The 12,059-nt window shown below is 47.2% G+C and overlaps 2 protein-coding genes across 2 annotated transcripts; one reads left to right on the top strand and one right to left on the bottom strand.

Moving 5' to 3' along the window:
- Nucleotides 1-1,272: 1,272 nt before the first annotated feature.
- abcB (uncharacterized protein) lies at nt 1,273-6,251 on the top strand (the record flags this gene model as incomplete). Its single annotated transcript, XM_056640366.1, has 6 exons — nt 1,273-1,500; nt 1,567-2,104; nt 2,156-5,117; nt 5,173-5,253; nt 5,313-5,687; nt 6,017-6,251. The coding sequence occupies 6 exons, from the start codon at nt 1,273-1,275 to the stop codon at nt 6,249-6,251; spliced, it is 4,419 nt and encodes a 1,472-aa protein (XP_056506123.1).
- A 1,427-nt stretch (nt 6,252-7,678) lies between these two features.
- On the bottom strand, nt 7,679-11,809 carry N7469_001447 (nucleoporin Nup120/160; the record flags this gene model as incomplete). The annotated part of the gene is made up of 3 exons (XM_056640367.1): nt 7,679-8,871; nt 8,946-11,084; nt 11,170-11,809. 3 exons carry the CDS (start codon nt 11,807-11,809, stop codon nt 7,679-7,681), a joined length of 3,972 nt encoding a protein of 1,323 aa, XP_056506124.1.
- Between the last annotated feature and the right edge of the window lie 250 nt (nt 11,810-12,059).

A 12,059-nucleotide genomic window follows, 5' to 3' on the forward strand; every position in this document is an offset into this window, starting at 1 on the left:
TAAGGATACAGCTGACACATAATTCGCATCTACACCGAGTCATCGGTCGTACGGCGAGGCCCATGGCCTTGGGCAGCTTCTTGTCTGACTTCAGCTTCTCTTCTATGCGGTCAAGGAAGGTTCACAAGAATTGCTGCAATGTTTCAGCAGGTCCACTGTATGTAGAGCGGGAGAGATAAAAAACAAAAAAAAAAAAACAAAAGAAAAAAAAAGAACTAGAGGCCTGAAAAAATAGAGACGGTCTAGAAATAGTAAATAGAACAAAAATAAATCAAGAATAAATTATTACCAACATAGTTAGTACGAGCGGGATCGTCCACAGCATAACCAGGGCCATACATCAGACAGGTGGAAGAGCCCTCGCATGAATGTAAGTTTTATTGTGCTCGGCCCTAGACTTAACCCGAAAAGGAGTCGGTAAATCTCACATCCAAGAATCAGAGATCAGATATTGGTTCAAATTATTCCTGCAAGGTAAGGTCCCAAGACTCCCCTCGTGTTGACCGGGCGATCTATGTGGTTTTGGTTTGCCGTGATGCCGGATTGACTCGAGGGGTGAAGCTCTATTGATGTCTATGCGTCCCCCACATCCCTAAGGGGGAAATTCAAAAATATAAGGAAGAATAATAAGGGAACTCAACAGGTTCACCCTGGGACTTGATGGCATCATTGAGTCATTGTTACATCGGAAATTAAGGATAGGAAATTCTCTCAATGGGAGAAATAGTAGAAAAGAAATTAAGAAATTAGAATTTTAGAGGCAAATACTAGGTTTTTCTTATTCGTTTTTTTTAGCTCGCGAATACACGCGATTACTAGAATAAACTGCATGAATACAAGAAATTTCTGAGCAAATAGTGCCACAATTAGTCGCCAACAATGAGTCCACTAGAAGAGGCGATGTTCTCATAGGACATGAACAGTAATGACATTGTAAGAGGGTTGCATTGGCAGCCCACTCGGTTGCAGGGACCCAGTATAGGAGCTCAGAAGGGCAGTTCTCCTGGATGCAGTAGGGTAAGCTCCTGTGCCGAGGGATGCGTCCTAGAGGGGAACAGTCTAAGAGGCGCATTTTGGATGAATCAAATCTAGACCAAAAGACGACTACTTCGCTGGTTTCTTTTCCCCCCAAGTCTTACTTCCATGTCGTGAACTTCCTTCCACACTCTTTTAATCTATCAACCCACTCGACTCGTGGTGCTTGTTTATTGACTCTCTCTTCTCCAACCTATCACTTGAATAGTCGTGTATGGTTCCTGGAGAGTAGTAGTCATGGCATCTTCGAGCTCCTCAGGGCCTTCGTGCCATATGTTGGATAATACTTTACGTATTGATGCGGGTTCATGTCGTGGTGGATTCGACTTCTCCCTCCTCTTTGAAGAGACTATTCTCGGTATTCTCCCTATTGCTTTAATATTAATTCTGGTTCCTCTGCGTCTCCGGCAACTTGCGCATAAACGACGCAAAGTGGAAGGCTCGTTTCTGTTTCTCTCAAAATTAGTAAGTCTCCTCTATACCGCATTCTTGACATGTATGGGAAACATCTAATATGTTACTTTATTACAGACGACCTGGATATTCTTCATTGGACTTCAAATTGCCCTCACTGCCTTATGGGCTCTACCTAACGCCGCTCGAACCAAAGCCTCAATCGCTTCCAGTGCAGTCCTCACCGTTGGGGCCGTTTTTCTCGCTCTACTCTCGTACGCGGAACATACGCGTTCTGTGAAACCGTCTCTTATCCTCAACGCCTATCTGTTTTGCAGTCTACTTTTCGATATTGCGCACACCCGAACCCTATGGCTTCGATCCATTGACAACTTTAACGACGGCATTGCAATTGTTACGACGGTCTCTGTTGGTGCAAAATTTCTCCTTGCATTCCTGGAAGCTGTTGAGAAGCGAAGCATTTTGAAACATGAGTTCGCCGGTTACCCCCCGGAAGCTACCGCTGGATTCTACAATAAGGCTACTTTCTGGTGGTTGAACCCTCTTTTCAAGAATGGATTTAGAAACCTTCTCTCTGTGGAAGATCTGGCAGTATTGGATAAGGAGCTTAGTTCGGAGAGATTGCTTGCTCTTTTCGAAGAGAGATGGACCAAAGGTAATTTCAATGAATCGACGTTAGACAGCATATACTAACTGTTTCCGCCAGTCAAATCCAAGTCCCCCAATACCTTGCAATGGCAATCGTTCAGAGCTACAAAGGCTCCTTTGATGGCAGCAATTCCTGCGAGAGCCTGCGTTGTAGCATTCAATGTCTGCCAGCCATTGCTGCTCGAGCGATCACTGGACTATTTCAGCGAGCCTGTCAACGCTGCTACCAACAACATCGGGTATGGCCTCATCGGTGCTTATATCCTGGTTTATACCGGCCTAGCTGTCTCAATGGGCCAATACCAGCACAACACTTACCGTGGAATCACCATGGTCCGAGGAATCCTGGTCACCATGCTCTACAAGAAAGCCACATGTCTCAATCTCAACGAAGCAGGTGGCTCTAACTCCCTCACTCTGATGAGTGCTGATGTGGAAAGAATTACTCAAGGTTGGCAGACAATGCACGAGATTTGGGCTAACGCTGTTGAAATCGCCTTGGCCGTATACCTGCTTGAACGTCAACTTGGTATTTCGTGCGTCGTGCCTGTTTGTGTTGCTCTCGTTGCCCTTATTGGATCATTTATCATGATGTCTTTCGTTGTCCCCCGCCAAGCAAAGTGGCTTGAAGCTATCGAAAGGAGAATTGCCTCTACGTCTGGTATGTTGGGGTCCATCAAGGGGGTGAAGATGCTGGGCCTGCAGAACATTATGATGAAATTCGTCCACGGCCTCCGCATTGATGAGCTGAACATTTCTAAGAAATTCCGAACTCTTCTTGTTTGGAATATGGGCTTTGCATGGATGACTCGCATCTTTGCCCCAATCGTCACCTTTGGTGTTTACGTTGGCATCTCAGACCACAGTCTTACTGTCTCTCGAGTCTTCACATCACTCTCGCTTTTCTCTCTCCTGTCAGACCCTCTTATGACTCTGGTCATGGCTCTCATGTCTTTCTTTGGATCTGTGGGTTCTTTCACCCGTATTCAGGAATTCCTGGACAAGGAAGATCACGCAGACAAGCGACGCAACACTCCTCAGATTCCTTCACTTGAAGACCTCGGCGAGGCGAAGCTTCTCTCGAAGTCGGGTGATCTGGACCTCGCCTCTAGCAACTCCGCCTCGGTCGAATCTTTAAAGCGTGGCTCTACATCCAGTACATCTACCAATGCTGCTGTTATTCAAAACGGTACTTTCTCCTGGGAAGCGGACAAAGAGCCCATCTTGAAGGACATCACGCTAGCTGTGCCTCGGGGTAGCTTCACCATGCTCATCGGACCATCTGGATCTGGCAAATCTACCCTTCTCAAGGCACTACTCGGAGAGATATACCCAACGGCGGGCAGTGTCGAACTCAACTCAGGAAGTGTTGCATTCTGTGACCAGACTCCATGGCACATGAACGGTACAATCAAGGACAGTATTGTTGCGATGTCGGACTACGATCCCAAGTGGTATGCATCTGTCATTCAAGCATGTGCACTGGAGGAAGACCTTGGTCAGTTTCCTCGTGGTGATCGCAGTGTTATTGGAAGCAAAGGTATTGCACTCAGTGGTGGTCAGAGCCAGCGTATTGCTCTTGCTCGTGCTGTGTATGCTCGACGAAAGATTATCATTCTGGACGATGCCTTGAGTGGCTTGGATGCTACCACAGAGAACCACATTTTCCACAGCCTGTTCGGTGATCTTGGACTCCTCCGGGAGATTGGAACTTCTATCATAGTTGCATCTTCTGCCGTGAAACGTCTTCCTTATTCTGATCATATTGTTGTTCTGGAACCATCTGGTCGTATCGCAGAGCAAGGAACATTCAGTGCTCTCAATAAGACTGGTGGCTATGTTGCCAGTTTTGGTCTTGGGGCTCCAGACTGGGATTATAAGCCCAAACGCTTCTCTGCTTCCCCTAGCTACAGTACTCTTGATTCCATTGATAAAGAGAAGGATGATCTTGAACCCGAGCCCATTGAGCGGGATATGGGGGGCGATCTGTCCATCTACACCTACTATATCAACGCTATCGGCTGGCTCCCCGCTATCATTTTCATGACCTCTATGGCTGCTTTCGTCTTTTGCATCTCCTTCCCCAGCATCTGGTTGAAGTGGTGGGCCCGTTCTGATACTGCTGAGCCGAAACAGCACATTGGTTACTACTTGGGTATTTACGTGATGCTTGGAGTTGTTGCTATGCTTGCCCTCATCGCTGGATGCTGGCAAATGATTATCACTATGGTACCCAAATCTGGCGAGAGCTTTCACCGCAGGCTTCTCACTACCGTCCTCAGTGCTCCAATGCTTTTCTTCTCGACAACTGACAGTGGTAATATCCTTAATCGATTCAGTCAGGATTTGCAGCTTATTGATATGGAGCTCCCCATTGCTGGTATCAACACTGTCGTCACGTTCTTCCTCTGCCTGGCTCAAATGGCACTCATCGGTGCTGGCTCAAAATATGCCGCTATCTCATTCCCTTTCGTGCTTGGTATCCTGTTCCTCATCCAGAAGCTTTATCTACGAACTTCCCGTCAGATTCGTTTCCTCGATCTTGAGGCGAAAGCCCCTCTTTACTCTCACTTTACCGATTGTCTTCAGGGACTTGGTACTCTCCGAGCCTTTGGCTGGCAACACGGCATGGAGAAGAAGAATATTGAGCTCTTGGACTATTCTCAGCGACCATTCTATTACATGTTTGCCATCCAGCGGTGGTTGACCCTTTCTCTCGACTTGGTCGTTGCTGGCATTGCAATTCTGTTGATCGTTCTCGTTGTGGTTCTTCGAGGCACAGGCCTCGGAGCTGGATCTATTGGCGTTGCCCTTCTTAATGTCATTCAGTTCAGCCAGAGCATCAAGCTTATGGTTACCTTCTGGACCAACCTCGAGACCCACATTGGTTCTATCTTGCGTGTCAAGGAGTTCGCACAGGGCGTTGACTCAGAAGACCAGCCTGGCGAAGATGGTCAAGTTCCTCCTTCTTGGCCGTCAAACGGCGCCATCACTTTCCATTCGGTTTCCGCGGCTTACAGGTAAGCTTTCTTGCATCTACTGACAATCTTTCTACCATCTAACGAACTTGACTAGACCATCTGAGCCCGTTCTCAATCAAGTTTCCTTATCAGTCAAAGCGGGCGAGAAGGTCGGCATCTGTGGCCGAACTGGAAGGTAGGCAACAACTTTCATCTTATTTTGGTATGGACCAGTCTGATCTAACATGGTTACAGTGGGAAAACATCGATGATTATGAGCATCTTCCGCATGATCGAGCTGACTGGCGGAACTATTACGGTGGACGGTGTCGACCTCACAACCTTACCAAGAAGGGAAATTCGAGCTCGAATCAACGGTGTCTCGCAAGATTCAGTACTCTTCAAGGGCACAGTACGAACCAATGCTGACCCATCAGGAATTTGCACCGACCAGCAAATTCTCAACGCCCTACGAAGCGTGCAGCTCCTCCCAGCCATCCAAGAAAAGGGAGATCTAGACACCGACATCGATGAGATCCACTTGTCTCATGGCCAGAAGCAACTCTTCTGTCTTGCCCGTGCTCTTCTTCGCCAGGGCAACATCCTGATCCTCGACGAGGCAACCAGCAAGTGAGTTTCTCAAGTCATTACTTTCACCCCCTGACATTATAACCCTCGCATCATCCGCTCCACCCGTTGTCTCGCGTGATTTTATCTCCCTTTCCTCTTTTTTTTCCCTTTCTTTTTTATGGCCTTTTTGGCCCGTCTGTATTCTTCTCCTCAGCTGTCATCCCCCCTGCATATGCGGCCTCATCCGAACGCCACGTCGCGCTCGGATCGACTGGCTGCCGGAAAGACAATCAACTAAACCCACTTGCCCCTTGCATGTCACCGTCAATCCCGAGGAGAATCATCCAGAGAACTCAGAAAGGATCAATTTGCTAATCTCAAACAAACAGCATCGACACCAAGACCGATGAAATCATGCAACGCGTCATCCGTGAGAAGTTTTGCACGCACACTATCATCTCAGTGGCGCACAAGCTAGACACTATCCTCGATTATGACCGCGTCGTCGTGCTGGACGCTGGCCAAATCGTCGAGACCGGCGAGCCTTACTCCCTTCTGACGGAGCCCAAGTCGCATTTCAGTAAACTCTACTCGAGCTCCATGGCCGACGAAGACTTGGACTAAGATCATTCACGATATCCCTTTCTCTATTTTTCTTATTCTGAGTCTCTTGCTTTTTCTCATGGCACTGCACAGATGATGCCTTAGCGATTGTCCTGTTGGCATGCTATCTGTTTTTTCTTATATGGGTTCGGACCTTCTCCTTTACGGTACATATGGAAGCTCAACCCTCAACATACCAAGTATTTTTGGTAACCAGGCGTTTGTATTTTTTTTTTATTTTCGATGGTACGATTTTTATGCTTTCTCGACTCTCTTTGACTATCATTTCACTTTTTATGGTCTGGTTGCTATATCACTTTCGTTAACCCTTTTCGAATTTTGGAGGAGTTATGTTCGGACAGAATTAAGTGGATTGTTTATAGAGGCAAGATTACTTTGCCGATATTTATTCTTAATGATAATCAAGTAGGTAATCTTGAATATCGATACATTTTTAGACGCTATTTCTTTTCTTTTTTTTTTCTCTTCCTTCTTCCGTTTCGGAATATTAGTTCATTGGTTGTTGCTCAATGTGACAGCGTAACTGTTTTATCGGATCTGTTTCATAAAGCTTAGCCTCGAAGTATTCGTAGATTGTGAAATCATTTTGGGATCAAACTATACCAATGTGGTAGATGTCATATTTCCAATTTATTCAGGGGATGTCGAGTAACGTCAGACTAAATATTGGAATCACATCCTAGTGTCCTCCTATTGAGTATCTCTTTGAGAGCAGCAGTTGGGTTACTAGATTCTAATATCTAGATGGTACTCGGATAGCAGGGCTATTTGTCAGAATATATTGAATATATTCAGGGTCCTGGATCGATATAGCAAATACCAAGATTTTACTCGCCACATCACACGTCAATTTCGAATGCGAATTGCAGGAATTGGTATCTTCACCTGTGGATTCCATTTTGGCCAAAAGACAAAAAGAACGATTATGAATTGTATCAAGGTGTGCAAGGTTGCACACCTTGATGGAATAATTATGTTATAGTATATCTGAGATGAATTACATCTACGACTTAACCTTATGCATTTGGAGTGTATAAATATAGCTAGCATCTGCTTAAATATTAAAACCACAAACTAGTAGTCTACTACTACGTAGTAAAGAACCACCTCTTGGATATTACCCAGATACCACTACCTACTAATTATTGTAATTATATAGGTACCTACTTATAGGTAGTGTAGCTTGAAAATGTGTAATATTTTATCCTATTCGTCACCATCCACAAAATCTACCTTATAAAGCCAAAAAGAACACAGAAGACTATCGAAATACAATGCTCAACTCCATCAGTGTTCATTTTCCATTCGCAGAAAAGGGCAAAACAAAGAAAACGGATAAAGGCAGGAATCACAAGACATAAAGTCCAACATCTAGACAATCCCCAAATATTAACACAAAATCCAGATCATAGAATGAGCCTGCCTTCCTAGGACAAGACCATCGTTTCATCATTATCAAAAACTTCCCCTTCATCCTCGCCCAAGAGACCGAATTCCCAGTCTCCACGCTCAATCCGACTGACACGATCCAATTCAGACTGGTACTCACGTCGTAGATGCTCGAGTGTGACGATGACGCGTTCTTGGGGAGTTTCTATGACTGGTTTGGCAGATCCATGTCCATGTTTCCCGGTCGAGTTAAGACTACCTCGGCGATCAGTCGATGTGAACGAAGCGTTACTAGCGGAGGATCTGCGACGACCGGAGAATGCAGTAGGGGTAGTAGAGCTAACGTCTTCCATGAATACGTTCCCATCATCATCTGCTTGAGAGCCGTGTCGATGTTCTTGGGACCTGGTAGTCGCCGATGCGGAAGGCCCGGTCTCAACTAGGATGTAAGCCTCGCTCTTGTCGACAGAGGCAAGCAGATTGATCAATGAGAGGAGTTCATGGCGAAGTTCCTTGCTGTCGCTATCGTCTTCCGGAACACCGGCTTCCTCGGCCTCTTTCTTGCTTCTGCGAGTTAAAGCGGAAGACGGGGTATCTCGTGCTTGGCGCAAACGTTGTACATTCCGGTATGCGATTTCTGCTGCACCACGGTAGTCATTGCGGGCAATGCGATATGCCTGCAGGATGCGGTGGTAGTCCGGCGAGCCATCTGCGTCCTTACTGTCAACATCCAGCCATGAGGATAAAGTGCCCTGTTTCCGTGAAAGGGTGACAAGAATCTCATCTATGTGAGAGGCGATGTTCGGGACGAGCGAGACGGGGAAGCGCAGGATCTGCTGGAGACCAGCAGTCCCTGGCCCACAGACAGTGAGAATGTTAGAGACAAGGGAGCTGAGGGCAGACCTCTGCAGTGCAAGATCCTGGTACCGAGCCAATGCAGAGTAAGCTTGGTCGAATTGGCAAGTTTTTAAAGAAGCGTGGAAGAGTCGCGAGAGTAGATCCGTTCGCATGCTATTGTAATCCGCGTCGTGCTCTTTCCATCCCTGCGAGTCTAGAGCCTGTAGTGCCAGACCAGCAAAATCTGCGACATGCGAAAAGGATCGAGCCTGCTCGAAAATCGAAAGGATATGCTGGTAGTATCGCGGAATACCATTATAGAAGTAGTTCACGGCCACGAGGTCCAGGAGAGCAGCCGACATCTCGTGCAGGTTACCCAGAGCTTTGCCATGTGCTGCGTCAGAAGTTAGTTTCTTGTTTCCGAATTTCTTTTTTTTTTTCGGTTTGATCCAATCATGAAGAACTTACAAAGAAGGTATGCTGCCTTCCGGAAGAATATGGCTGCAGTATCAAACTCAGACATCGCCACATACAGGCGACCCTTGACATAGGTTGCCCAGGAAGTGCTGGGCTGGAAACGGAGAAAGTCCCATGCCAGATCAATGTTGTTCCTAGCAATAAGGTCGCACTGGATATGAGTCAATGCATTGGGGTACGCCACTTGGCCTTGTCGGGTTATCCAAGCCAGGAGATCCCGGATTCCCAAGGTCAAAGTATAGCTTTGAGGTCGGTCAACCGGTGGACGGGGTTTGATATCGGAAACGAAAAGGTCTTCGAGGATGGTCGCCGTTCGTAAAGACTGTTTCGCAGATTGATTGCCCTTCAGAGAAAACATAGAATGATCTCCGCTGGTTGCAGTGATATTGTCGGGACACTTCCGTACATTAGAACCGAGCCAGTACATCATTTCATATTCGTGAAGGAGATCAACAATTGTGGAGAACAAATTCGGAGCATCAAACGAGGATCGTGCTCCCTGTTCAATCTCAGAATCAACGAATGTAATCAGAATTAACAAGTCGTAGAGAATCTGGCGATTTTGGGTGATTGCTTCTAGGGCACCGCTAACAGCAATTTGGCCTCCAAAGTAGGTCGATATTAGGCTGGCGTCCTCGCCCTTGAAACCCAGGGGAAGAGTATCGATGATAGCATTGAAAACACCCGTTGGGAGATTTTCGGCATCAAAATGCTCGTTCAAAGCAGCCACCAGGCCGTCGAATGTCTTGTTGGAAATTCGATCGGCAAATTCACAACGCTCTCTGAAACCGTCCATACGGTCGGTAATTGATGACGATGGCTCGTTGAAAAGCTCTACATCCAGAGCTGCCCGACAGGCTGCATCGAGCTCAGCAGAGAAGCGCTTCCTAAAATCCGATGCAATCTTCATCAAGGACGATGCTTGATCATAGAGATTTCCAAGCTCAGAGCTGACGTTTCTATGTCTGAGACGATCCACGATCTTTGGTGACTCTTCACTGAGTTCAGAGCCAGAGTTGTGGAAGAGGAGTTCAGTAGTGCTGCATTCACGAATCACAGCGCAGGAATCTGAGAGGAGCAACCATGGCATATCGAAGTAAGTGTCGAAGGCTAAGGAAACTGGCTCGAAACGGCGCTTGTTAAGATCATCAGCGACTTGGCAGAATTGGCGCCATTTAGCATCGGTATCCATTCGGAACCGAGCGTAGTCCAATTCATCATCCGCATACTTGCGCAAAGAAACAGTCGCAGCGATCGTAGAGCAAAGACGCTCCGGTAGTGCAACATCTTTTTTCAAAACACCAGACGATGCTGCCGATAAAGGTTTGAGGGCCTCCTGGTATACAGCGAGAGCCGTCTCAAGGACTTCCGGGAGGTATCTGTTGGGATGTAAGATATAGGCCAGCCACCTTTCAGTGGGGTCAACTACATCATCTAATGTAGGCAACGGCAAAGGTTCTTGCCGGTGAGTCTCATATGCTGTCGAAACCCAATTGGTAGACCAGTCTGATGGCAGAGTCTGGAGGTCGAAGTGAAGGGTGTATAACTGGTAAAGACCATGGTTTCTCCATAGCACCCATAGCTCCATTCCTCTCCCTTCTTCCACCGGCTTGACTTGAAAATCCGCAATGCTCCAGAACATATTGCCTGTGACATCTGGATCCACAGGTCTAAACACAGTATCCGCATAAATATCCTCGATAACAAGTTCAGAAGTCAGGCCACCCTTGACAGCCCAGAACTTGAAGCGACCATCCTCAAATGGCGAGTACGTAACCACATAGAAGCGATGTCCTCCGTCCATTGCTCTCTCGGCGTTGAATACTCGAATGAAGGAGGTTTCGGCGGGGTTGAGGGTATATGGTACAGTATCGGGATCCATGGTGCGGCCGAGAAGATCCTGCGATGCTGCAAGTTTGTTCGTGGCCAGATTCCAGATCTTCAGGGTATGGTTGAGGGAGATGGCGAAGACATATGTTTCGTCGGTTGTCGTAGCGATGGCATTCGCAGCATTAAGGTCGAGATTACGTCCATTGTGCTTGATCGAAGATGGTGCATTCCACTTAACAAGTCCGCGAATCGAGGCACCCCATGTCCGTTCATCGAAGGTCAATGGAGTCCAATGGGAACCTAATAGATATTTTCTGTCAGTATCCGAATATAGGTTCCCAAACCCGCGCGTGCAGCAGATATTTCTTTCGCGGAAGGGTCTTACCATCGTCACCAGCTCTGCGTGTCAGTCGCAAAAGCGCGCCATTATCGAGCGAGATGAAAAGCTCGAGTGGACTACTTGCATGTAGTCTGTGGGGATAGGAGAATGATAAAGGAGCAGGAAGAGAAGACTTGCACCAATCTGCCACGTTCTCGTCAACAGAACCCGGTCTGCGAAAGAATTCAGGGCGGAGCGCCAAGGTGTGAAGCTGTTTGGAAGAAGTAATCACAAAGACATTGAGTACTTCGTGTTCCTCCGAATCTGCCAAAGCGACACCCGAAGGCAGGATCTGCTCCTGGAAAGCGAGACGCAGGGTGACGTTGAATTCGAAATGCTCTGTCCCGCTCTTCGCCAGATCCGCGCACTGGATTTCTAGCACCTTGTTGTCATTGACGACTCGCCACAGGAACGTTCTCGGGTATGTTTTGCGTTTGCGAAAGTAAACGGAGCCTTGAGTGGCAAGGTATCTTCTGGCGAATTCATCCTCATCCTTCGCGATCGGTACGTCGTTGTTGGAGGCAGACGAGATGGAAAAGCGAGGCCGGCGAACCGCGCTCTCGGAGGTGGATATTTGAATATTTGCGACCGTGGCCGGTGAAAATGGCCGAAGGTCGACTCGTGTATCCTTGTAAATTTTGGCCATGATCTGATCACGAAGGGAGCAGGCTCAGACTTCCCATGGCTGAAAGGAAAGAGTTGCAGGGCGGGAAAGCTGAAGCTCTGAGAAAACAAAGTCTTGGCGCGGAGCGGTGGGCCACTCCAATACTAGCGGTTAAGTGAACAGTCAATAGTCCTCATAGAGTGGCATAATCGAATGGTAGGTAGTATTAATTAAAGTGAAGTAGGGATTATCGAATACTTTTATTTCAGTTTCGAACGATGCATCATCAGAT

The sequence above is a fragment of the Penicillium citrinum genome, assembly GCF_028827155.1.
Source record: "Penicillium citrinum strain IBT 23319 chromosome Unknown utg000001l:1.0-4955037.0:1.0-4956770.0, whole genome shotgun sequence".
Classification (NCBI taxonomy): domain Eukaryota; kingdom Fungi; phylum Ascomycota; class Eurotiomycetes; order Eurotiales; family Aspergillaceae; genus Penicillium; species Penicillium citrinum.